Source organism: Mixophyes fleayi, chromosome 5 (genome assembly GCF_038048845.1).
Source record: "Mixophyes fleayi isolate aMixFle1 chromosome 5, aMixFle1.hap1, whole genome shotgun sequence".
Taxonomy (NCBI): Eukaryota; Metazoa; Chordata; class Amphibia; order Anura; family Limnodynastidae; genus Mixophyes; species Mixophyes fleayi.
In genome coordinates, this window is record NC_134406.1 from 145,289,571 (window position 1) to 145,316,391 (window position 26,821).

At 37.8% G+C, this 26,821-nt stretch overlaps 1 protein-coding gene across 1 annotated transcript in view; it reads left to right on the plus strand.

Moving 5' to 3' along the window:
• The window catches only part of SLC6A3 (solute carrier family 6 member 3), a 108,771-nt gene extending 86,825 nt beyond the window's left edge, over positions 1-21,946 (plus strand). Inside the window, exons 11-15 of the mRNA XM_075211306.1 lie at positions 4,246-4,345; positions 5,106-5,206; positions 7,801-7,968; positions 8,081-8,152; positions 21,768-21,946. Of these exons, the coding sequence (XP_075067407.1) occupies positions 4,246-4,345; positions 5,106-5,206; positions 7,801-7,968; positions 8,081-8,152; positions 21,768-21,791 (465 nt within the window). The 3' untranslated portion in view covers positions 21,792-21,946. The remainder of the gene's footprint in view (positions 1-4,245; positions 4,346-5,105; positions 5,207-7,800; positions 7,969-8,080; positions 8,153-21,767) is intronic.
• The last annotated feature ends 4,875 nt before the right edge of the window (positions 21,947-26,821 follow it).

Consider the following 26,821-nt stretch of genomic DNA (forward strand, 5'->3'; position numbering starts at 1 on the left):
GTCTAAAATGTTGTAAAATATCAAATGAAAGAAACATCAGTGCTATAGTGTTACAATATTTTAACATCAATATTTTCATTGAAATTTTATCAAACTTGAGGGGTACAGAAAACATAATGGGGGAATAGGGAGAACATAAGAGATACAGAAGGAAGGAAGGGTGCATAGTGGGGAATGAACACAATATCAAATAATCATATCAGCCAAAACATTGCCTGTATAGCAGGTAACGCATCTATAACAATTTATAGCCTTGCTAATTCTATTAGGGATTTAAGCTTGCGAAGGTTGTGATGATTCTGACACATAGATATAGGGCTAGCGAGTTGGTAAGAATGGGTTTGTCATCCCTCACCATCTATGACATATTTTTCCCAACTGAACCATTTCAATAAGGGCGAGGAAGTGGAAAACATTTTAAAACAAGTTATTTATGCTTATTCTTGTATAGACTTTAGTAAATGTCCTGTGGTTCAGTTTGTGGAATAATTTGTCATACTGTGCCAACAGCCACAGTTTCATTGAATCGATCCACAAATGTTTTATTAAACAGAAAAAATTCTATGAAAATTTGTTTTAATGGTATAAAAAGTAATTTATCATGTCAAATATGTTTTTATGGTCAGAACTTTTATTGAAACAGAAAAAAAACTTTTTCAAGATTTATCTCCCCGATTCCAGTCCTTTCTTCAACTGGACCTTGTTGATTTTTCCATCTGTGAAACATTGATATTTCAAGAAACATGAATTTGCTGAAAAGTTTTGTCAGCTTTATTCACAATATTCATAAACATTAGTCTTTTTATACATATTGGACAGATAAAAAGGCATAAAACCTAGATACAAGCACACAAAAAAACCTGTGGGCGACATTTATATCTACTGTTCTATGGACTGGGATTAAAGTTGTTTTGCCGATAGCAACCAATTGACTGCTGAACTATACTAGTAAATTGACAGTTTGAATCTGATTGGTTGGTATGAGTAACACTTTTCTAACTGTGAAACAGTTTTCATAACTGTCTCTCCATATATGATGCCAGTGGAAGGTTGGCAACATTTTGCATGAGGGCCAAACACCATTAAGTGGCCCACTGAAAAGTCAGAAGTCGTACCTATGTAATTTCAATGAACACTAGATGAAGAATACTGTAAAATATAGTGAATTGACTTTTATGGCACAACTATCTTCTCTGCGTTGACAGAATATTGTATTACCCTATTGTAATGTTGCATGTGTATCCATTCACATTAAGTGATTAAATGGTAAAGAAATCAGAGCATAAAAAGAAAGCGAAAAGCTCATCACAATACAACACATTATTGGATGCATTTCTCATGCTTTGAAAGGAAAGTATGAGAAATGCAAGTGGGAATGAGCCATGAAGTCACTATAATGTAACACTCCTATGTCCACAATTTTTCCTTGTTTGGCTCCAAAGCCTTCCTTATCTATAGAGCTTCCTTGCTTTACTTACGTAGTTGTTCCTGTACTCTATAGTGTGCAGTACTGCTGCCATCGCTTCATTATACAAAAAAGCTTTCATATGCCCATAGTATACAGTACATTGGCGCTCCAATTTCTCAGTATATAATCCACATTCAGTATACAGCACTACTTCCATACACTCAGTATAACGCACACTCCCAGGCACATATACAGTGCAACATTCATGTTCATGGTCACATGCCCCAGTGTACAGTAGAACTCCTATGCCCTATGTATACAGTACAGCTACCATGTCATTAGTATCACTCACACACTCATTGTGCTGCCACTAAAAGGGTCAAGTGCAACATTGAGCTGCTATTAATTATTACTGTCATACTGTGCTCTGGCTGCTTTTCATTCACTGAACTCCAGTTATCTGCTAAAGTTCACAGAAAGTGAGCCAATCACTAATGACCTATGATAGAGGAGGTTACTAAGAGCTTCTGAATGTCATCATTTTTAGCAGCAGTGCAGGGCCAAATATTTGCACACTTGCAATAATAACCACTGCAAGCAACACAAAACATATAAAACATACAAATATAACACCTACTTTAAAACTAGCCTTTTATCTAACAATGCATTTATTTTCCATAGTGGTAGGACTTCTTGTCTCCCTTGCCTAATATCCGATCAGTTTGTCTCCCCCATGTTTCTTCTGTCTGCTTGTTTCAATTTTGCTTTTTGCCAACAACCATGCCGTTTGTCTCCTCCATACTTTTCTGCTCAATTACCTCTACCCCTGTTTCTCCCACCTCGTGCCTTAATACAGTCCTCTTTTACTCTTCCATGTCTCTTTTGGCCACTGTGCCATTGCTTTGCCACCCAAAATATTATTTTAAAAACAAAGGAAATATGCTGCCCCTTGACTGATCTCTTTCCACTATTTCTCCATATTGCCTGACTATCCCGTCTCATATCTATTTCCCTTTGCTCATGTTTCTTGTCCGCTCCCTTATTTCATTGTCTGTCATTTGCTGGCCCCCATTCCTCTTGTCACCTCTCCCTTGCCTTATAGCTCATGATTGATTGGCCAATATTGGCCTTGCCTACCATTTTTCTCTTTCTCTTTTTGACTTACTCCATATACTTCATTGCCTGTTACCTAGTCTGTCATTTCATTTTCTGCCCCACAACTGTTGTCATCCCCCTTCCTAGTTGCTTACCACTATGTGACCCATATCTGTCTGCTTAGACTTGTCCATTGAACCTTGGCTTACTCCTAGAAATTGGAGTTTCTAGGAGTAAGGTGAATATATCCCATAAAGTTCCTCCATACTGTACAATGCTCCCAATTCTGGCAGCTACATCTTGTAACACTGTGAAAATATGTGAATTTTCTGGAACTGAGAGGAGCAGATTAGAGAGTGGATGCTCCTTATTGGGTGTAACTCACCCATGTCTACATCTATTGCTGCTTATTATAAGGAGCTATACTAAGAGTAACAAGATAGGATGATCAACATCCTATCACTTTACTCTCGTTGTTTCTTTCAATGGGCAGGCACCTGCCCTGCAATTACTTTTATGTATGAACAGCCCAGGATCAGCTCATCTGATTTTGATGACTCTTTCAGGTGGTGGATCAAACTAAGGGACAATTGCCTCCATATGGTACACATTATATAACTTTATTATACCATAATTTAAAGTCAGAATATATTGTATTCTATATATCAGTACTTAATCAGCTATGATAAAATATGCTGATGTCATCTAATGCAAATTTTTTATTGGCCACAAAACATAAAAGAAATGACGTGTCCAAAAAAAATTAGTTTAAAGGGAAGAGAGCCATATCTGAGGCAGAAATCTTAATATACCAATAATTCAGTTTGGCAAAGTGGTTCATGCAAGTGCATTCATAATTCTCAACATGAATATAATGGCCTTACTGGTTTCAGAGTCAGATCAAATCAAATCACATGTGTTGAGCTGGCTAATGTATTGCAACCAGTCTGTGCCATATCCATTATGCACTATAATTAACCCCCTTGCACTTCAGCAAATGCAAATGGGTATGGAACAGATTTCATGTATGAAGCACAAATGTTTATTATTGTCAATAAGAAACTACAGTGGTTATTGTCTAACCTTTAATTCAAATATCCAAAGAGTTAAAAGAATATTATATGTTTGTCAGACTATAAAACCTAAATATAAAATATTTTTTATTGATATGCCCATTTTCCTTGCATATCATTAAGTTTTCTTAGCTAAAATCTCCTTTGGCTTAGTATGCTATTATTTATTACAATACAATACTGTATACCATCAGTGGGTGTAGTAATGTGTGATATCACTATTACATTATATTTTAAATTGCCATATGCAATTAAACTATAATTATGTTTTAAAATAAACTTATACAACATACATTATCTAACATAGTATAATTATGGTGTTGATAAATAATTGATTGTTTCCGTATTTCATCTCAATTTCTTAGTTTGTGTTTGATAAAGTGGTTTATGCAAATCCAACCTCAGATTACATACATTACAATCCCAACAGGAAACATATGGACATTGCTATACTGGGTTCTGAGTCAGATATTCTCTTGTAATTAATTCAAATGAGTCCATGTGCTGTGCTGGCTAATTTATTAAAACCAGTCTCTGCCATATTCCTTATGTACTCTAATTAAACCTTTGCACTACAGTAAATGGTTCTGTAACTGATTTAATATATGAAGCTCAAATGTCTATTTTTGTCAAGAAACAACAGTCATTATTGCCTATCTTTCCTTACAGGGTGGAATCTATGTTTTCACTTTACTTGACCATTTTGCTGCAGGTACTTCAATTCTGTTTGGTGTACTCATTGAAACAATCGGAATTGCATGGTTTTATGGTAAGACCTATTTGTGCATATAGCACATTCTGTAATATCATCTATGTGCTACCTATCATTATGATTTTATTTTATTTTTTTATATTAAGCATGATTTAGGTCAATTGAGTGTAAAAATATCACAAGTAGGGGGGACTATTGATTCATTGGGTCTCAACAAGCAACAACCTACAATTCAATAATACAAATGAAGAACACAATCCATAATGCAATACACATATATAGACAAAGAGAAAAGCACATACATTTTTCCTGCCAAAGGATACAGCCTCATGTATTTGGTTTGTTAGTGTGTGGACATGTTGGGATAGTTTAAATTTTAATATAAGTTTGGTAGCTAAAAATACACCCCTAATTTAGTAAGTTAAAAACGTTACTTTAATTTGGAAAATAATAAACTTAATTAACTAAAAAGTTAACAACATTTAAAATAGAATGCCACTCAAAAAAATAAGAAATCAATAAAAATTACACATTTTCTTCTGGTGACAAAAAAATTACATATTAAGCTTATTAATTGTGTAAGAGACATTGATATCTGTCAAGTACTCTTAAAAAGTTAATATATTGAGGTCCCATTTTCTCCTCAACTGCCTACTCACAATAGAATGTTGTAGGCATTGATAATTGCTGCTATTCTTTTTCCCCTTACTTTGTTGCAACAATGTTGCGATCCTTATAAGTGCACAGAAGTTGATATATTTTATATTGGTTTTTTTCTAGCTTTACAAGTTGCATATGTATTCTATGTTTTCACCAGGTGTTGGACGGTTCAGTGATGACATTGAAGAAATGATTGGAAAACGACCAGGATTATACTGGAGACTTTGCTGGAAGTTTGTCAGTCCTTGCTTTCTCCTGGTAAATATTTTGAGACATACTCAGGCTAAGTGCTCTTGTCACTGTTATCTGTACTGAAACAAAATTATGTTTCTAAATAAATTAATAAAATGTACAGAAATGTTCTAATAATAAATAAAAATATTATTTTATTTTTTATCAGACTAGTAAACCTAAATAGCAAACATTTATTATTACATTTATTATTGAAATGCCCCATTCCTCTGCATATTATTACATTTAATTAGCTAAAATCTCTTTTCTTGGTATTATATTATTTATAACAATATAATACTGTGAGACATCAGTGGAGGTAGTAATGTGTAACAGCACTATATAATATTGTAAATTACCATATGCAAATAAATATTAACTATTTTTTTTAATCATCATCATCACCATTTATTTAGAAAGCGTCACTAATTCCGCAGCGCTGTACAGAGCACTCACTCACATCAGTCCCTGTCCCATTGGGGCTTACAATCTAAATTACACACACACATACACACACACACACACACACACACACACACAGAAAGACACACAGACTAGGGTCGATTTTGATAGCAGCCAATTAACCTACCAGTATGTTTTTGGAGTGTGGGAGGAAACTGGAGCACCCGGAGGAAACCCACGCAAACACAGGGAGAACATACAAACTCCTCACAGATAAGGCCATGGTCGGGAATTGAACTCATGACCCCAGTGCTGTAAGGCAGAAGTGCTAACCACTTAGCCACTGTGCTCCCCATAATAAATAAACTTATACAACATGTAGTAACTAACCTTGTATAATTATGGTGCTGATAAATAATGGGTTGTTTCTGTATTTCATGTCAATGACTTATTTGGTTATTTTCCTCTTTTCTCCAAATATTTTTTGAATAGGTGTTCTGTTGAATTAATGTCATCCTTTATTACCCCTTATTTTTATAATTATACATGAACATTTGCCTGATTTGTTTTTCTAATCCATATTTGAGTCTTATTGTGGTGATGAGACTTGGGAGTAATTATTATTTTTGCATTGATGAACACCTCTAGTGCTAGAAAAAGAAATACAACTAAATGTACTTGTGAATATTGTAACCTGCAGTCTTCGTCACTGTGGCCATCTCAGCTACTCCTGTAAAACGTTATATGTGTTTATGATTGCACATATGAAAATCTAAACATCATGCACAAGCAGATTTGTATGTAGTATTTTCCCATGTACAAAAACCTCTTTTGGTATTCATGTGAATCAGTCACATTAAATTTAGGAAACAGATTATGTCTACTGTATCACATGACCTGGATTTATACCTTGAGATTTCTAAGCTCCATAGCTACATTGTGAAGGGTTCTTTCCCAAAGCCCCATCTCCATCACTATCCAGCATTCACACAAAGAGAGTGTTATAGTGTAGTTGTCAATAGTTATGGAATAAAAACAGATGTTTTGAACTATACCTAATTATACTAACTTATGGCAGCACAACCTATGACAGTAGACCGAGTAATGTCTCAGTTTCTCTATCCTGGAGGATGCTGTCAGTAGCACAGAATACAAGCAGTGTAATGGTGGAGGGATGTGTAGATCTGTCATCTCTAAGCACTCAAGAATAGTCAAGAGGAGTATGAGCAATGGTGTCACTCTAATTCCACATAACAACTGAAATGAAAATAGATGTTGCCATCTCCTCTCCAAGGAAAATGGCACATAGAAAATAGGGTGAGGAGGCTAAGATCCCAGGCCCCTCATAACACTGAATTATGTTCTGTTATGACCAATCAATATCCAGACTAAAGCAGGTAAAATGGTTACATGTACATTGAAATCATTTACTATAAAAAAAATATATTTATATATATATATATATATATATATATATATATATATATATATATATATATATATAGGGGGGGCGGTAACATCTCCTGGGGTAGATGATGTTTATAGCAGCTGAGCGATTTCACACAAGTCCAGTTTTATTCAGTAAGAAAACAAAAGAAAACTCCAAAATAAACACATTGCCCTCCAGCTCAAACTAAACATTGGTCACTCATGACTAACAAATTAAGACAAAGCAAATCAGCACAGGTACTTATAGGCAGATATCAGATTTCTCTCACACAAACTCTGCAGCCCCTGTCCCCAGGAAGTAAGAGACTGACTGAGCTGCTTTGCATCCTTTTGCTAGCACCACTCAGGTGCAACTCCTGATTACCAGGAGAATCACTGGTAACTCAGAAGACCTGATTTATGGGCCTTATAGTTGGAGTCCTGCCAGACTTTCCATCCATTACGCCATTACCCTATTCCAACTTGTCCACAGGCCTATAGTCCTTCGGCAAAAAATATTGGAAAGAAAAGTGTAATAAAATTGTAGAAGTCTTCCAAAGTAACTTTTGTCAATGTCAGTTTGTGAGTTAATAAACATATGCCAATAATTAGTTTTTTTACATTTTCTGTGATTTCTCAGATTATCTACATTTTTTTACAGTAATGACAAATTATGCTAAAATTGATTTGTGCTCTCGTTTTGAGTCTTCAAGGTATTGCTTCTACTAATTGTATTTATTCAATTTACTATTAAAAAATATATTAATTTACATTTGTCTTGCTTTTTTCAGTTTGTGGTTGTTGTTAGCATTGTAACCTATAGGTCACCAAAATATGGAAACTACACATTCCCAGAATGGGCAAATGTGACTGGCTGGTTGGTTGCAATATCATCCATGGCTATGGTACCTATTTATGCCATATATAAATTTTGTACTATTCCTGGATCCTTTCGACAGGTGTGTATATAATGTTACCATTTTCATACTTATTTTCTTAAGTAAGTTAGATGTTTGTGTACTTATGGCTATTAAATCATTTAGTGAAAAATGTATATTTTCTGCATTTTAGAAAATTGCCTATGCAATAACACCTGAAAAAGAATATGAGCTGATAGAAAGTGGAGAAGTGCGTCAGTTTACTGTAAGTTTTTTTCAGTATCTTAAACTTGAACACAAAATGTTTTTGTAATTGTATTTACCCCTAGTGCCGTCATCTGCTTACCTGTGCCCAAAAAGTCTAGCGAGTGCCCTGGTATTCACTAGGGACCCCCGCAAGAAATTGATGGGAATTTCTGAGGGAAACTTTCACTGCACAGCAGCTGACAAGAGGGCAAGGTGATAGTAAAATCAGGACACAAAACAAACTCAGGGTAAATGTTCAGAACATGAAACACAGCTGAAGTAAGTAACGAGTACTCAATAGTAGTGACTTTTACAGACACAGAGGACTGAACACAGATGACAAGTGATGTGACTAATTGGGAGCAACAATAAAGCAAGCATCTACTGTCAATAAAGCACTCATCAGGGCACGCATAGGTCTGCTGAGCTCTACTACACAAGACACTGCAGGCTACATCCAATACCTATGTGGACTATAAATTTGCAAAAAAATGCACAGAAGAAAAATAATAAAATATATATATATATATATATATATATATATATATATATATATATATATATATATATATATAATAAATATAATATGTATATATAATTAATCATTAGCCAGTTAGTAATAAAGACATTACTCATAAAATAGAAAAAAATAAAAATATTTTTTTCCCATGAAAATACATTTACTAGGATGTTCTTAATGTCTACTGAAAACACATGTTATAGTATACATACAGGTCTGTCATCACTAGTACTCAGGACTTAGACTAGCCCTGTTGCTGGAGCAAGAGATAGGGCAGAAAAACAAATAACTTTGCGATGCCCAAAGCTTGATTTCAATGTGGCTTTGTGCGCTTGAGTTTGACACTTACTGTAAATTTACTGCGGCAAACCGCCCCCAAAATTGTAGGCTGTAGTAAGAATCCTTTGCACTCGAACATGAAAGTGGACAGGGCTTTGTTTACTCCCGTATGTTCCGGTTCTGGGCATGCGCAGTGTGATTTTGCATACGATACCCTCAAAATTAGGTGAATATAAATTTGTTACAGATCTAAGATCTTTCTTTAGCCATGTAGCTTTTCCGATTATCTAAAAATTATAATTGATTTGTGAATCCAGTTCTTGTTTCATTTAAATTTTTTGATTTTTTTATTAAGTGACAAAAGACAACAAAAAATTTACTTTATTTATATATTTTGAACATTGTCATTATGTGATAACTTTGCACAGGAGAGCAAATTGATTCAATCATCTTGTAAAGCTTCAATTGTCTTGAAGAAACGGTAAACCCTCTCTGTTTGTCTGTTATATTGGTGGTGGTACATAGAAGACAAGTCCAGTTTAATATCCAATTTCTAATTAAAGGCCCACCAAATGTAAAATAAAATTGAAATCCTTAATCATAAACTACACAGATCGACCACAGCATTAAAACCACCCACCTAATATTGTGTAGATTCATTTCATGCCCAGGGGCTGGCTGGCAGACTTTAGTCCGGGGGGCAAACCCACAGCAGTGGCCCATAAGTAGCGACCGGTCCTTAAAGGGTGATTTTTGGTACAATATATATTTATCAATACAACAATAGGCTATTTTAGTGGTGCTTAAACCAACGATACTTTATTCATTTAAATGATAAATCTTAAATAATGCAAACAAATAATGCAACGAAAAACAAACCTCACTTTATATTACATTTTATTTTATATATTAATTCTTCCTACCGCACTTATTATTTTTCATACCTGGCAGAATGGTGTATATATAATATTATATCAATAGATTATATAATAATGTTCTATTACAGTATTGAACACATGAGCTGATTTATCAAAATGCAAAAAGGCCTTTTACTTTAAAAAACAGAAGTTATTGCCAGCAAAAGGCTTGTTTTTGCTTCGCCCTATATACTAATAAGGTTATTATTTGTCTTAGGGTAACCTAAAACAAATAATATGAGCAGTGCAACTGGTAGGAGGAGCAGAGCACTAGGTTTCAATCTGACATCCTGGCCCAGATTTGGATTAAAGCTCTTGGGGGCCCTGGGGATTATAATCAGGGGGGCTCCTATGATGTAAGATGGCTATCATTTTAGACAAGTACACAGGCAATACTGTGTGTACTACTGTTAGATGCACGCAGATCTGCCTTCACAAGCAGCACAGTGTGAAGCGGGACATATCTCCCAACTGTCCTTCAATTCAGACCAAATCCTTACTAAGCGAGATAGTCATCAAAATTCTGGTCTGCCCCACCAGATTTGGGACAGTTGGCAGAATGTCCTGCTCTCGCCTACCTGTTCTTGTCACTTTCACCACCTGTGGCTGCTGGTGTCTTTAGTTCAGTTGCTGCTTGTCTGGATCTTTGGAGGCCCTATTTGTTAAAAAAAAAAATGGGTACATGAAATTTAGAAAACTTCAGCAATCCCCGGCATTACATCAATATATCACCCACATTTTATAATTAGGCCCCCCTTATGCCCACATGCTTTAGACACACATGCCTTTCCCTTCTGCCCACATGCTTTAGTCACACATGCCCCCCCTTTGCCCAGCACCTTTAGCCACACATGCCTCCACTCTACCCAGCACCTTTAGCCAACATGCCCCCCCTCTGCCCCCAGCACATTTACCCACTTATGCTCCCCCTCTGCCCTCAGCACCTTTAGCCATACATGTCCCTCTATACCCTGCAGCTTCAATCGCACATGCCCCTCCCTTCACACACGCTAGCTCTCCCATCACAGTTCCCCTTCCTCTTACCTTTTTCTACAGGAGTGACTCCAGGAACAAAAAGAAATGCTGCAGCTCCTGCACTGACTACCACAGAACTCCATCAGCCCGCCTACACTGTGTACCATGTGACCACTGCAGTCACATGACTCGGTGATGTAAAGCCAAAGGGGATTTAGCCTCTACCGAGATACGATGGAGACAGCCTTTGCGGTCTGTGCAGGGGCTGTCACATCGCATAGTACTCACTATGGGGGTATCCATTCACAGATTATTGTACTACAGCTTGTAGTACAATATTCTATGAATGAATGATGCGGCTGCAGTGAGTACTATGAGATGTGACAGCCCCTGCACAGACCGCAAAGGCTGTCTCCATCGCATTATCACTGGACCACCAGGTGGCCCAAAATACAATTTTACTGTCTTTCCCAGCCTGCCCCTGCTTATGCCAACAAAACAGCTCTGACTTGTCAAGTCATGGACTCCACAAGACCTCTGAAGGTGTCCTATGGTATCTGACACCAAGACGTTAACAGTAGATCCATTAAGTCTTGTAAGTTGTGAAGTGGGGCCTCCATGGCTCTGACTTCTTTTTCCAGCACATTCCACAGATAATGTTTATAGCTCTGATTCTGAATGAATGGCATATTGAGCAACAGGAGAACGTGAAAAATACCTTTAGGAATGGATCTTAACAGCCCTAAGAGTTACGTTCCAGTTAATAGTTGTTTCTCAGTCTGAACGCTGGTCCTTTTCACTCCTGGCAGCGTCCGTTGTAGTTATAGTACCCGCATTTGACCATATTAGCAGCCACGTGGAATGCTGAAGTGCGTACGGACAGCAGGGGGATGGCAGCTGTATGGGGTCAAAATTCTTGATTGTTTGTGGTGTGCTCTAATGCGTTTCATTCATAAAAAGTTCAATATGGCTACCATCCCCCTGCCCTATGTACACACTTTAGACTGCACACATTAAACAATAGGTTAGTGGATCAACAGTGTCAATAGGAGTCCCAGCAAAGTTCCCCACCCACCTTAGTCATGCAGCAGTTCCACAGGCAAAAGAGTCTGTCAACAGACGGTTCAGGAAGGCCTAGTATCTGGCTGTTCCTGGCTTCTTTTTTCTCCCCACTTCTAAGGGCACACCAATTTACCCAGAATCTGATGAGTATTTCCCGATGGAGGGGTGACAAGTACCCAGATGGAGCAACAGTCTCCTACACAAAATACAGGACAGCGATGATCACGCTGTCTGACAACAGGGCTCCTTATATCCATGGTCAAATTCTCATGTGTTTTTCCCTTCCCCAGGCAAACCCCTGGGTCTCTCCTTCTTAAACATTGGAGGGTATTGGACCAGGAGGTTGGAGTGGGATTGGAGATGAGTCAGCCTTACACAGTGGCTCCCCTGCTGTGTCCCTACCACAATGTCTGAGTCAGTCCTGTGGAAGACAATGGGTAATCCTTGGCTTTCTCCACCTCCAGATATTAGATAGCACCCAGTCCCTCCTGCAATTAACTACTTCCATGCTTTTGGCAAATACCAGGGCTTCTGGCTGTACCTCACCTCCTGTCGCTTCCTTCTTAGTCCCCAATGTGTCTGCAATAAGCCCTCCCCCTATCCTCCGAGCAAACTTTAAGAACTGGTCTTGAGGTGACAGTCCATTTAAGCCTGCGAATTGATGGACCAATTGGAAATGTTATCTTGGTGGTGTGGCCCTGTCCTGTCACAATGTGTTACTCTATCTTATTAGGAGGAGCATTTTGTACCTATGGAGAGTGCTCTACCTTTCTAAGTCTACATCTCACAGATGCTCAATCAGATTGAGATCTGGGGAATTCCTCATACCATTCCTGAACAATGTTTGCAGTGTGGCAGGGCGCATTATCCTGCTGAAATTGGCTACTACCATCAGGCAGTACCGTTGCCATGAAGGTATGTACTGGTCTGCAGAAATGTTTAGATAGGTGAAACATGTGAAAGTAACATCCACATGAATACCAGGACCTAAGGCCTGCCAGTAGAACATTGCCCAGAGTATTACACTGCCTCCCCTGGCTTCCCTTCTTCTCATAGTGCAACCTGGTACCATCTCTTCATCAGGTAAATTACGCACATGCACCCATCCATCCACATGTTGTAAAAGAAAACGGGATTCACCTTTTTCTATTGTTCCATGGTTCAGTTCTGGTGCTTTTAGGCACTTTCGGTGGTGGACAGGGGTCAGCATGGGCACTCTGACCAGTCTGCGGCTATGCAGCTCTGCATGTTCTAACTGCTTTTTATCATAGCCAGCATTACATTTCTCAGCAATTTGTGCTACAGGAGGTCTTCTATGGGATCAGAACATATAGGTTAGCCTTTACTCCCCAAGCACATCAATGAGGATTGGACCCCCATGGCCCTGTCGCAGGTTCACCAGTTGTCCTATCTTTGGACCATTTTTGGTAGTTATTAACCACTGCATACCGGGAACACCTCAAAAGACCTGCTGTTTTGGAGATGCTTTGACCCATTCGTATAGCCCTCACAATTTGGACCTTGATAATGTCGTTCAGATTTATACGCTTTTCCATTTTTCCTGGTCCAGCACATAAAATTCAAGAACTGACTGTTCACTTGATGCCTAATATATCCCACCCCTTATCAGGTGACATTACAACAAGATAATCAATTATATTCATTTCACTGGTCAGTGGTTTTAGTGTTGTGGCTGATCAGTGTATATGGAGGGGCGGACTTTAAAGATGAGATAGTTCCTTGATTTAATAGTTCACAAGAAAAATGTAGATGAAGTGGGACAAAGTGGGACATTTTTATGAACTGCTCTACAATGACCCATAGGACAATGGAACTTCTTGATGGTTGGGGATCAGTAATACACCCATAAAAATTTGGGTCCATGGTTTTTCTGAAATAAGTGGAATGAAATGATCAGCGGGTGACTGATTAGAAACTTTAATTGAAGCACATACAGGGAAGATGGAAACATCACATCTTAATTTAAGTCAAGCCACTATTAACTTCATTTAATACACTCGAGGGTTTTCTTGACACAAGACTGTCCTATTATCTTAGTAAAATGAGCCCATGAAGGTAGCCTAGGACAAAGAACATCAGCTACAAAAACAATTCTGAAATTATTTTAGAGGAAGAAATTGATGTAACAGTTACAATTCGGTAAGGATCAAAGAAATAGGAAGGTACTGTCTAGTTTAACAGGAGATGGAAGGAGAGAGAACCAGGGCTAGAGGTGAGGATAAACTAAAACAGAATATAGAAGAAGTTTTCAGCAGGCTTGTTGAATATTCAACCTATGAGCCATTTGGAGATTCTGTAAGTATATGTGTAATTCTGGTAAATAGTAAACTGAAGAACTTCTTGCAAAAGATGGCTCTTTTCTGCAAAGAAAGCTTCACTGTCAAATGCTCTTGGCCAGCATATATATTTATTTTTTGGCAGAAGAGATTTTAGGACGAACCATAATGGATAATATTTTTTAATGAATTAGTGATAATATTTTTTGAATTCCTAAAATCTTTGTGAGCCTTTTAGAACTATGTGTTGTGGTCAGACAAATTCTGAGGACACCTTCTGAAGGCCCTTTTTGAAACCAGATGGTGAGATAATGTATTCGAGCAATGGGACTTTAGGCTATTCAAATATATATTAATCAAGCTTGGCATATAGTCCATTCATATGGGTGTGATGAGAGACTACATATGGAAAATAAATTAGAATAATGTCTAAGTAGATGATAATGAATTGATAAGGATGGTCCCAGAAAATGTGATTTAAAAAAATGTTGAAAATCTTTTACTTCTATTGCAAAATATCAACATAAGGTCTATGTGATGGCGAGCTTTCTGCCTTGGATTTACACAGAGACCACATAAGCAAATTGAGAATACATTAGAGATAGGGAAGGTTGTAGTTCTGAGGCTGCTAAACGAATGGAAAAAAAGGTCTGACTTGACTTTAGCAGTGTGGAGTTTAAGAAGGAATTTGTCTGGACTTCTAGTCAATGATGGGGAGTTGTTGAAGCTCAAGAAAAACATGCTAACAGGCTTTAAGGCTTTTTAAGATGATAAAGAAGAAAATTTGTGCTAAAATGGTAGACTCATCCGGAGTCACACGCTAATTGAACTCTGTAAGATTCAAAGAGTTTCCTAAAAAAACAATCGACGTACAAGATCTGGGCAGGAATTGTCATTATAGAAGAATCTTTTAGAATGTAGAGCTTTTAATGTTGCCTATGATGGTCTCTCCTGAATCATCTAGGCCTTCAAGTATCCCATTTTTTGTGGATACTGGTTGATAAGATGGCTTTTGGTACAACATATAAAATGGGGGATACCTTTGAAGAACACATTTACCAGCTATATATTGCAGAAAAATACTCCCTTTGCAAGCCACATACTGCAGAGAAATACAACCTATTGTAAACCACATGTTGCAGAGATATACCATACATTGCAGAGAAATATCTCCATTACCAGCTATAAGTTGTAGGCTATATGCCAGCTACCTGATATATTTTGTGAAGGTACACACCAATTACTAGTCATAGACTGCAGTATGTGGCTTGCAAAGGGAGTATTTTTCTGCAATATATAGCTGGTAAATGTGTTCTTCAAAGGTTCACCCTCTAATTAAATAAATTAAGACCCCTGTTATCAAAGTAAATAAATAAAAAGAAGTGGAACTTCTGGAACTGGAGTAAAACTTCTGGAACTGGATAAAATAAAGGGGGTAATAAAAATCAACTTTTAACATTAAAGACTAAGGGACAGAAATAAGTGCCAGAACTGCATTCCTGTGGATTCCAGCACAAATTAAGCCCTGGACTGTACAAGCATAGGAATGACAGTTGAAAGAAGTGAAGTAGTGATGGAAACTGCAATGCTTGTGGCTAGTGAATCCTGGAGCACATTATATGGGTAGACAGAAAAATGGATTATCTCATCTTGTTTAACTACCTGCTTCTTCACTAGCTCAGACAAGTCTTATAATGATCAAGTGGGGTATATGAAGAAAAAAACATTTGACAGCCTCTTTAAATACTCCATACCTAGACAGATCCTGTCCAATCTACCTATGTGAGCAACAGATGCCTGTTTCATAGTCACATGGGGGCTCCTGTAGAATTGTACATACCTGTTTTTTGAGGTAAGAAAAACATTTGCATATGTATGCAGATTCATTTTACACTTACAAGTCCTTACAATTAGACAGGCAGAAAGGAGGAGGGATTTGATGGGCAAGCATATGGCAAGTACAAATATGGCATGTTCACTTAATTGCGGCACAATCAGAGGTGGTAGTAGCAGCAGATAGGTCTGTTAGGAGGCGTATTAGTTGCAGCTGCTCAACCCCTTGTGCAGGATTCATGCTGATGATGATCATCAACACGCTCCTTTGCAGTGTTAAAAAATAAAGAGAAAATATGGAAACGTTTTTTTAATAAAACAGTGTGCACCAAAAGTGATCTAATCATTAGCGCTCATAGCTTGGGTTGGTTGTGGCAATTGCAGATGTATGAAAAGCGGGAGTTCCCCTGCAAGAGTCAAAAACAGCACCAGGCTTTGATAGGCTTGGCTGGCCACATTAAAATTGCAGCATGGCACCCCCCTATCATACTGTGACATTGCCCCAGTCCAGCAAGGAGCTGAATTCCCTAGGGAAATTGTGCTTCTCTCCCAACACCTTAGCTGGTGTATGTTGAGATAATAGTATTAGAATAATAGCATTTCTGTATGTGGTACTATTGGTCCCTGGCAGCCATAAACTGCTTGAAAATGCAGGCTCTTGTAGAGTTATTATCTATATGTATATAAAATAAGAAGTTTGTTTGCTGGCAAATATGTTTGATACCTCTACACCGATTGGGATGAACCCAGAGCCGGATTTAGACCTCATAGGGTCCTAGGCAGTATACTGTTTTTGGGCCCCCTCCCTGAAACAATCCATAGCACTATATTTTTGCAGCCTACCATATACCCCTATAGTTACGTAGAAGTAAAAGCATGTGCCGCCGCATGCCTACCATATACCCTTATAGTTAAGTAGATATGAAAGCATGTGCCGCCGCATGCCTACCATATACCCCTATAGTTAAGTAGATATGAAAGTATGAAAGCATGTGCCGGCGCGCAGCGGCGGCACGCCACCAAAGGAGGTGAGGGCGTGGCTTGCATCTTTGGGGGCGTACCTAACATGTGAAAAGAGCAAGGCCACCCTGCTGCAGAAAAAGGCACCCCTAAATAATTACCAAGCAGTCCCGTTTTTTTAAGTAGTTGGGTCAAAACAACATAATAAATATTGAAGTCAGAGCAGAAATACTTACTTAAGTTGTTTGCAAAAATAATACGCATAAATCCAAGTATGTGCTCTTGTCACTTTTGTCCCTCTATCATCACACTGTGCCCCTTCTTTGTCACTTTTGCCCCTTCACAATATCACATGTGCCCTTTTACCATCACCTCTGTGCCCATCACCATAACCACCTCTGTGCCAATCACCATCACCACCACTGTGACAATCACCATCACCACCTCTGTGCCCATTACCACCTCTGTGCCCTTCACCATCACCACCTCTGTGCCTCTTCACCATCACCACCTCTGTGCCCTTCACCATCACCACTTCTGTGCCAATCACCATCACCACCTCTGTGCCTCTTCACCATCACCACCTCTGTGCCCATCACCACCTCTGTGCCTCTTCACCATCACCACCTCTGTGCCCTTCACCATCACCACCTCTGTGCCAATCACCATCACCACCTCTGTGCCCTTCACCATCACCACCTCTGTGCCAATCACCATCACCACCTCTGTGCCAATCACCATCACCAATTCTGTGCCCCTTCACCATCACCACCTCTGTGCCCATCACCACTTCTGTGCCAATCACCATCACCACTTCTGTGCCAATCACCATCTCTGTGCCCTTCATCATCACCACCTCTGTGCCCTTCACCATCACCACCTCTGTGCCCTTCACCATCACCACTTCTGTGCCAATCACCATCACCACTTCTGTGCCAATCACCATCTCTGTGCCCTTCACCACCTCTGTGCCCATCACCATCACCACTTCTGTGCCCCTTCACCATCACCACTTCTGTGCCCCTTCACCATCACCACTTCTGTCCCTTGTTTTACTTACCTTTCTATTGCGCGCTGCTCCTCCTCCGTCAGTCCAGATGTAAAAAAAAAGAAAAAGAAAAGAAAGAGTCACGTGATCGCTCGTCTGGTCCCGGCAGCCTCTCCTCCTCTCTCTATCACTGAGACACTGAGAGGAGAAGAGGCTGCCGGGACCCGATTCGCAGCACCCGACCCCCCTCCCCCGATTCACGGCACCCGACCCCCCCCCCTCGGTGCCGCGAGTCGGGGGAGGGGCCAATTTTTTTTATTTTTTTTCATTTTTTAAAAAATTGCTCCTGTCCCCCCCAGCTGTGCCCCCCGAGAGCCGCTAGGCCCTAGGCAGGTGCCTAGGTTGCATAGTGGTAAATCCGGCCCTGGATGAACCCAATGGGAGGTTGTCCAGTTGGATTCTGGCCAGGTTTTAGGAGGGTTAGGGTCCCGGGCGAACATCCCGTTGGTGTATGCTGGACAGGACTTTGATCTGGGGAGCATGGACCTTCCACTGAATGGATTGGGATTGTTTGTCTTTTCGGTTATTCATTCAGACACCCCTGCACCTATTGTAATGAAACCAACGCAAAGTGGCCCAGAACTTTGACTGAGGGAGCCTGTTCTGAGCATTACAATTAATGTATTTGGACGAAAAATTCACAGACTGGTAACATTGGATCCCAGAAGACATACTGGGGGTTGAGGTCCTGGTCAGTCCTAATGTGGGTTTATGCTGTCCAGAACTTTGACCCGGGGAGCCTGTCCTGGGCCTTCCACTGGTTGGATTTGGATGACATTTAATATAAAAATAAAAATGACTCTGGGCAGTCACCTCATGGGTGTGTTGGAAAAGCTGCTAATTATTTTTAAAATGTTGACAGTTACATCCAACTCATTGATAACTTTAATAACGTAAACCCAGGCAATGCCGGGTACTTCAGCTAATTATTATTATATAATCTAAAGCATGCCAATCCATCCAACCTGTAATTAATTTTTCTAATTAACACTGTTATCCCAAGACCCACCGGCTAGGGTTTTTTGGAGTGGTCCCTGTGCTTTAAGCATGGTGCTGTTTTTTCCTAGAGGAAGGCTGAGTGTATTTTTCTGGCCTAATTCCCCTAGTGAATATAGACCCAGGCTGAACAAGCTGAGCCTGTGTCACATGTTGACAGAGGGACCACATGCGGCCGGTGTCATGATGTTAGCAGCCCAACCTAGCATAGCCTGATGCTGGTTGCAGCTTTTGCAGGAGGTGCCCATACTGTTTGTGCCCCCCAGTAGCGGTAACCAGCCCATTAAGCAGTGCACCAGCTTCTCTAGCTCTAGCTAGCTAGCTCATGGCCATAGGTGTAAATTATGCAGTTTTTTTGTTGAACAAAGTCTCTTTGAAGGTGGTGGGACACAGGTGATGTAACTTTGTGTGGGCAGTGCACTAAAGGTCACAATAAGCTGGGCTCTAGACCATCTCTATCACAAAATAGAACATCTTTATTTACACTCTGTCTTCATTCCAGCACATTCTTAAATGGTTACAAATAATACTAAAACAAATTTGTTCAGCTCTTTGCCTCCACCAACACAATTCTTAAAGTAATATTACAGTTCACATATATCCTACAGTCTAGTTAGTACATTGCTGGATCTCACTCCAGCATTCTTCAGAGCCCTCAGATAGATGTTGATATTGTAACACTTTTCTCACATCCAAGGTGTCACCCTTGTTTCTGGATGAAGCAGGAGTGAAACATGACCTGGAGGCCTTGAAGAGCTCTCTGTTCTTCTAGAGTACTCTGAGTAGCACTTGCAGTATGGGAGTCTAGAGCCAGAGTCTGTACCAGAGTATGGAACTGGAATCCGCTGTAATAACACTCTGGATCTGTTCGTGGGAACACAATCCCGGCACACGGGACTGGAACCCACTATCAAGGAAACTCAGGACAGAACGAGCTGGAACTGACTGGGTGTCTCTACCGCATCATAATATACTTAATGTGCATCATATGCTTTAAATGTATCTTCAGGCAGAAGCAACATTTAACATAATCTGCTCAGTCACATATATAGAGAAGAAAACTAATTATTTATACTTACTGGTATATTTTCCCCCATAAATTGACAATAAAATATAGCTTAGCCAAAATGGCATTACAGCTGAGCTCTAATAAAACTGTAATTACTAACACATTTATGATGTGTTCATTTTAACATTATGCAATGTTTTACCTGGTACAAATTAATATTACACTATGTTTATTGAAGAGGAAATGGCAAAATAAGAGTCACTTTTGTTTGTTCTGTCATTACTGCTGTGCTATTTAGTGATGCAGTGGAGCATGCTAATGATAGGTTTAACAATATAATTAGGAAAGTATGCTACTGCCGGCCACATGCTTAATCTGGACATTCACCCTATCATTGCCTTTATTTTAATGCCACATTTGATAGCTTAAATAATGTCACATGCAGAGCTACTCAGCATATGTAAAGTATATTTGTTAACCTCAATATAAGAGATAAATAGATGCTTGCAGTATCTCTTCCAGCTATAGAGAATAAACACTGTATTACTTTATATGTGTTTAGTGTCCACTGCAAATAAAGTAGCACCAAAAATGTCATGAGATTGAATGCAAATGTGTGCATCAAAAGATAACCAGTGAATACTGTAATATTAATGGCTGCAATCCAAAAGTGATTAACAAACAGTGTAGAGGGTGGAACAGATAATTCTATTTTCTATCAATTAGAAGCAACAATGCAGACATGTGTAATCTTGGCACATATTACTTATGAGTAATAATTAAAAATACACTTATCCATGCTTACCCTGGTACTTTCTTACCAGTACCTTACAGTAAAAGACATTAAAGTCTGTTATAAATATACATGCAGCTTAAAACACAGCATAGAAATATAAGTGTACAGATGCATTTTGGCGTTTGCATGTTAGCCCACAAACTTCATATGGTTTACTTTTAAGAGATTTACAGTTTTGCCTTTAAATCCATTATCGTTTTAAATTTACCATGCAAAGTCACTGGATATCGTTGATTTGCAAAAATCGCTATTTAATACATTTATCCCCAGGTTTTGTTATGTTCTTTTTGCCACTTATTATATGCTACTTTGCAACTTAGTACTTTTAATGTATCTATAGATATGCAACATGTTACCTTGCTCCAGCTGTCCTCCACGTATTACATGCAGTATTTACCTATCCATTTTCTTTTTTCCTATTGACCACACAATTTTCTTTCCTATACTATAGCATTATTAATTACATATTCGTACTAAAGCACTATGCGAAAACAACATTTTGTACCCAACAAATGACTGAAACAAAATGCACCATTGGGTTACAATTTTTAATGCTTTTTTTTATTACATTTGTAGAACTGAGCTTTTAATGTGCCCACTGAAAGTATAGAGCAATACCCAAACTCTATCTCTCTGAAAATTAAGTTGTTTTGTTGAGAGTGTGGGGAGCCTGTGTAGTCGCTAAATCAACCAGGAAAAAACCCTCCCACCCTCTGAAGCTCATTTAAATATCACATCCAGCGACACAAAATCATATTTTTGTCTGTGTGAGCAATATATTCCACATTCCGTAATTTAGCCTGTAAGCACACATTAAAGGAAACCCACAAAAAAAACCACATGATAGTAAAATATTATATACATAGCATGTGCACTGCAGATCTTTTTGTTGCTATTTTATTTTTAAATTATTTTAAATTATCTCTATATTTTTTATTCCAGCTTCATCATTGGCTAAGCGTATAAGAAACAAAATAAAGGATGTCTGGCAAAGGAGGTCTAACAAAAGATTCACAAGTCCAGTGAAAAGAAAAATAACCATTATTATACAATATCTGATGAGTGGTATTATTTTTCTTGCCCAGAAAGGTTTCCCTCTTCAGAATATTTGCACAGTGTATGTGGGGAAACATATCAGTATTATGACTGTCATGTTTTTGGTAATCATCCTTTGCTATGTTTTCTTTTAAGTATAAAATTGTTAATCCAAGTATTCAGGCTTATATGTTTATGTAGGGTGCGGTATAACACAACACAAAGAGATACATTTCGCAATACATAACCATTAAGTGATAACAGTGAGACATGCAGCCATCAAATTCATCTCAGCTAAGATTTCTTCCTAACTATATTTTTGTGAAATCTATTTTTTTCTCAGATAAAACTGAAATAAGTAAATGTGGCTCTAGTAAGGCTAAGTGCTGAAACATAATGTTTACTTAAATATTTTTTCTGATATAAACTTGAGGTTATAAGTACTTGTAATGTTACAGAAACAATTTGAAATGAAGGTTTACAGTTCTATTGTATATGTTATTTAAATGTTGTAATTATATAAACTATTTTATAGTTATAGAAGTATAAAAGAAATATATAAATAGTGGTAAGTATTACATTTCTCAAGGAAATGTTGTGGACTTTTGTTTTTTAAAGGTGAAAAAGAATATTGAGTGCCTCCTACCCTTCTCTAATGCATATGCTCTAAATTACCAGCTAAGAGTCCTCCTCCAGTGATTGTTGCTTTTATTTTAGCTTTGTTTTTTAATTATGGCAAAGAAACAATCCTATTGGACCAATGCCGCATAATCAGCTCTATCAAAAACATATTTGTATATCGTTACTGAATTTCTAAGTATCAGTCACCAGCGGCTTGCCTATTATTTCATTATTGCATTGTTCTTGCCATGCTAGATATATTTAAGCAACATATTTTATATATTTTATTTGAAATGGCCAACTCGCTTCAAAACAGGATGCCCAATAGTTTTGAGAATGAAGAAATATGTGTATTTTCTTAACGGAAGAAATCAACTTTATTTTTCTCTTCTTCTAACTGCATATAATCAGTAAAATCCACTTTAAGGTGGTATTGTTCCTATAATGCCCATTTTTCCTGCTAGAGAAACCTTTAGGTACTTTGCAGCCAACCATGGAAACAGTGATAATAATAGGGCAGTAGCAAGGAGATTATGAGGCTGTTGGCTGCCAAGGGGGAAATAAAAGGCTGTAGAATAACATAGTCAAACCAGGCAGGTCAAAATAATCAAGGGCATACAACACAAATTTGTTAGGTAAAGACTGTGTAAAGGTACAGGCAGTAGGTCAGGATGGATGTTAGACAACCAGAATTAAGTAAGAGGCCAAATTGGTAAATAAACAAATGGAATTTTGGACATGGTAAAATACTAGAGACCTATATCTGGGCAGCAGGCACAATGCTTTATGGATCTAAGCTTCACTGTGCATGGTTAAGACTGGGAGACCTGTGGCCAAAGGAAATGAGTATCATCCCCAAGACATTGTATCTTCTGTCCTTCCCCTTCTCCAGTTTTGCTCCTGACAATAGGTATGGCTGATATTTCAAGTAGTATTTTCTGAATTTATACAATATATACTATTAAGTATCATGATATTATCCAACTTAAAGTAAAAATAAAACAACACCATAAAGGAAACAAAATCATCCAAGACGCCAGGCCCACATTCATAAATAATTATCTTAAACTTTGATAACAGCTATTATAATTAATATAATCATTAATATTATTAATGAATATCTTCTTGAATAAGTATATTCACGGAAGATTAAGTCAGCTTAGTTCTGTATCAGGCTTTAGACCACACCAGGAAAATTAAAGATCTATAACCTGGGACAGGGGGACCACTAGATAGGCCATGTTATTATTCTTAGACCTTAATAAGGCATCTAGTACATTAGAGGGTGGTAATATACATATGTATATCTTGAAGGCACTCTATACATTCTTCACATTCTTCAGGAGAGTATTATTACCTATACTCTTTGTTTTAGCAGTGAAGCTGCAGGCTATTTTGCTACAGTCTTGCCCAGGTTCCAGGTATTAGAAGCTTTGAGGTTGGGGTTGCGTCCACCCACCTCTCCCCCAGTCCCTTCTGCTCTCAAACGATATAATGAATGCTATTCATTTATTATACTTGCCTATTGGTTGCTCACATCCCTCGTCAGGTTCTGTGAGTGCTCCGCTCATCTCACACATCAGGTGACACCGCTTCCATCTCGCTTTCTCCCATACACCTCACTCTTCAACCCTTACAGTCTCTGGAAAAATGCTCCTGATTATCACTCACACATTAATTTCGAACATAAACAAGTTTACAATCAATTGATTTAAAAATAAAACTTAAGTTGTGTTATTTAAGGGTAGTCTGAGATAATCTGTAATTTTCAGGTGGCTCATTAGGTGGACCAGAATCGAAAATTGTTGTTGGGATGCTTGAATTATTAAATGCACAAATATCCACAAAAAGTGACTGAAGATGTTGTTTTCAGGGTTATATGGTGAAATGGTTGAGGTATTTTGGTACTCTGTTGCTCATTTTACTTTGTAGAGATTTGTGAATATTTAAGGTGAAGTTTGTCCAAACGAGTGAAATTTCTGATGGTAGGTAAAACTCCCCAAATTCCCATTTTTTTTAATCTAATTACCATACTACATTTCCATGAAGAAATCTTAATATTATGTCCTATTAAGTCCTTTGGTATGTAGATGCACATGACCCTGTCATATAAAGAAATATGCATGTTTATGATCATTAGAACAAGAAAAGATTTTAAGTTTGTTATACAATCACCCCCCCCCCCCAAACACAGCTCTGCTGAGAATAACAAAAGTACAATATAGTACTTATGTGAATGCATGAACAACCTACATAAGAAGGGTATTTAAGGCTTGACTGATGGCAGTAACACCATATCTCCCAGTAGTCTTAATTTTTTGTGTGATCTGTCAGAAAATAGGCAAAGTTTCATAATAATGTAGACTTGCTTGAATGGATCCAGTTGTGGATTTGGCATATTAGGTCTTTGGTGGAGCATGGGTAGGTCTCATTTTGTCCCTTTTTTAGTTTTTAAACGTTGGGAGGAACAGACACAGTGCTAGGGAGAAAGAAATGCCATTAGCAGAAGTCAAAAATATTGCACCATACATATTTGTTACGAACACCTGGAATGTTTGTATATATTACATAAAAGGTCTATCTTTATATATTATATTATATAAAATAATAAAAGTGTATAAGGCCGAATTTAAGAAAGTAAAAAATACAATACAATGCAACAATTATATGAAGGGTATAAGAGCTGCTGAAGTGTAAGCTGACGTTGAACATGCTGTTTCACACTGCAGAGTCTGAAAACATACGTTCATTTTAAACTGTTGCATAGCTGACTGTTAACATTTTTGTGAATAAATATATAAAATGTAAGCTTAATGTTCTGTTGTGTTCTTTACTTATCTGTGCAAATGTAATGTTATGTGATCAATTAATGCATTTGTCTATATTTGATATAGTGATGTATGTATGGATAACATGTATGTCCTTTTTAATATGTGGCAAAGCTCAGTTCCTATAAAGGATATCTGCGGATGAACCATAATAAAACAAGACTTACTGCAATTTGTCATCTGGACAGTATAGTTTTGTGAAGCTACAGGTTTCGGACGGAGTTATATGTGTTAGACTAATATATATATAATTGGGTTATATAATTGATGCACTGAATTCAGTTTCTTCATGTTTGCATGTATTAGATTTGTTAAATGGCACAATAAGGCTCTCCATTGGATCCTAGGTACTTCCAGTCAACAAGCCAATAAGAAAAATGACGGTTAACAGCAAACATTTTGCAGTACATTATAATTCTAGTGATTCCACTTGCCATAACTAGTAGACTTGTAGTTGTGGCCTGCTGGTAATCACAATATGAATGGAAGACATCAAGGTAATACTTACCATTCACTGTTTGATATAAGCAAAGTGAAGTATATTTGAATTTGGTAAATGTGTGTATCTTCATTTTGAAAAATCAGTGAAGAAGCTACCACTAATCCATTCAAAATAAAATGTACAATGAATTAGACCAAAATGTAGACGAATCAGCTTATCTGCATATTAAAAGGTGACATTTTATAATTTATCTTCCTAAAAGTGATATGTATGCATACATTTACAAATTGAATTCATATATGTATGTTCAAATAAATTTAATATTGTTAAAATGTAAAGTAATAAAATACTGTCATTTTAAATGAAATGTCATGTCAAATAAAAATCTTGTTTTACTCAATGTTCCTGGTGCCCTATTAATATTCATGAGTATGTTCCTAAGCAAGAACGGAGCATTCATATTTTTTTCTTTGGAATACAATAATATACAGTGATATACAGCGCAGATAGATGTACAGCAGCTTCCTATATAAATTGTTTCAATCCACCAGAGCAGATCAAATAGATGACATACCAAAACAAATATATACAGGAATGGCGCTCAACACTAGGAGGTCAATAAATCTGAAAATTTTCACAATAACTCCTCTTTATGAGTCAAAAGGATGCTGAGTCCTCTTAATATGAATCCCCCGTATTAACAGTCATAAATCGCATTAAAAGTAGGGGTGTGCACCGGGCACTTTTAGTGTTTTGGGTTTTGATTAGCTTGAGGTTTTGGGTTCTGATTTGTTTTGCCAAAACACCTGACAAAAGGTTTTGGTTCTGATTTAGGGTTTTGGGTTCTGATTTATTTTTAAAAAAGCATAAAAAACGCTAAAATACATTATTTTGGGTTTTTTACACTCCTACGCTATTATTAACCTCAATAACATTCAATAACAATCATTTCCACTAATTTCCAGTCTATTCTGAACACCTCACACCATTCTTTTTAGTCCAAAACGTTGCACCGCGGTAGCTTTCTGGACTGCGTAGTGGAGTGGCCCCGGTACCCAATTTGGTACCGG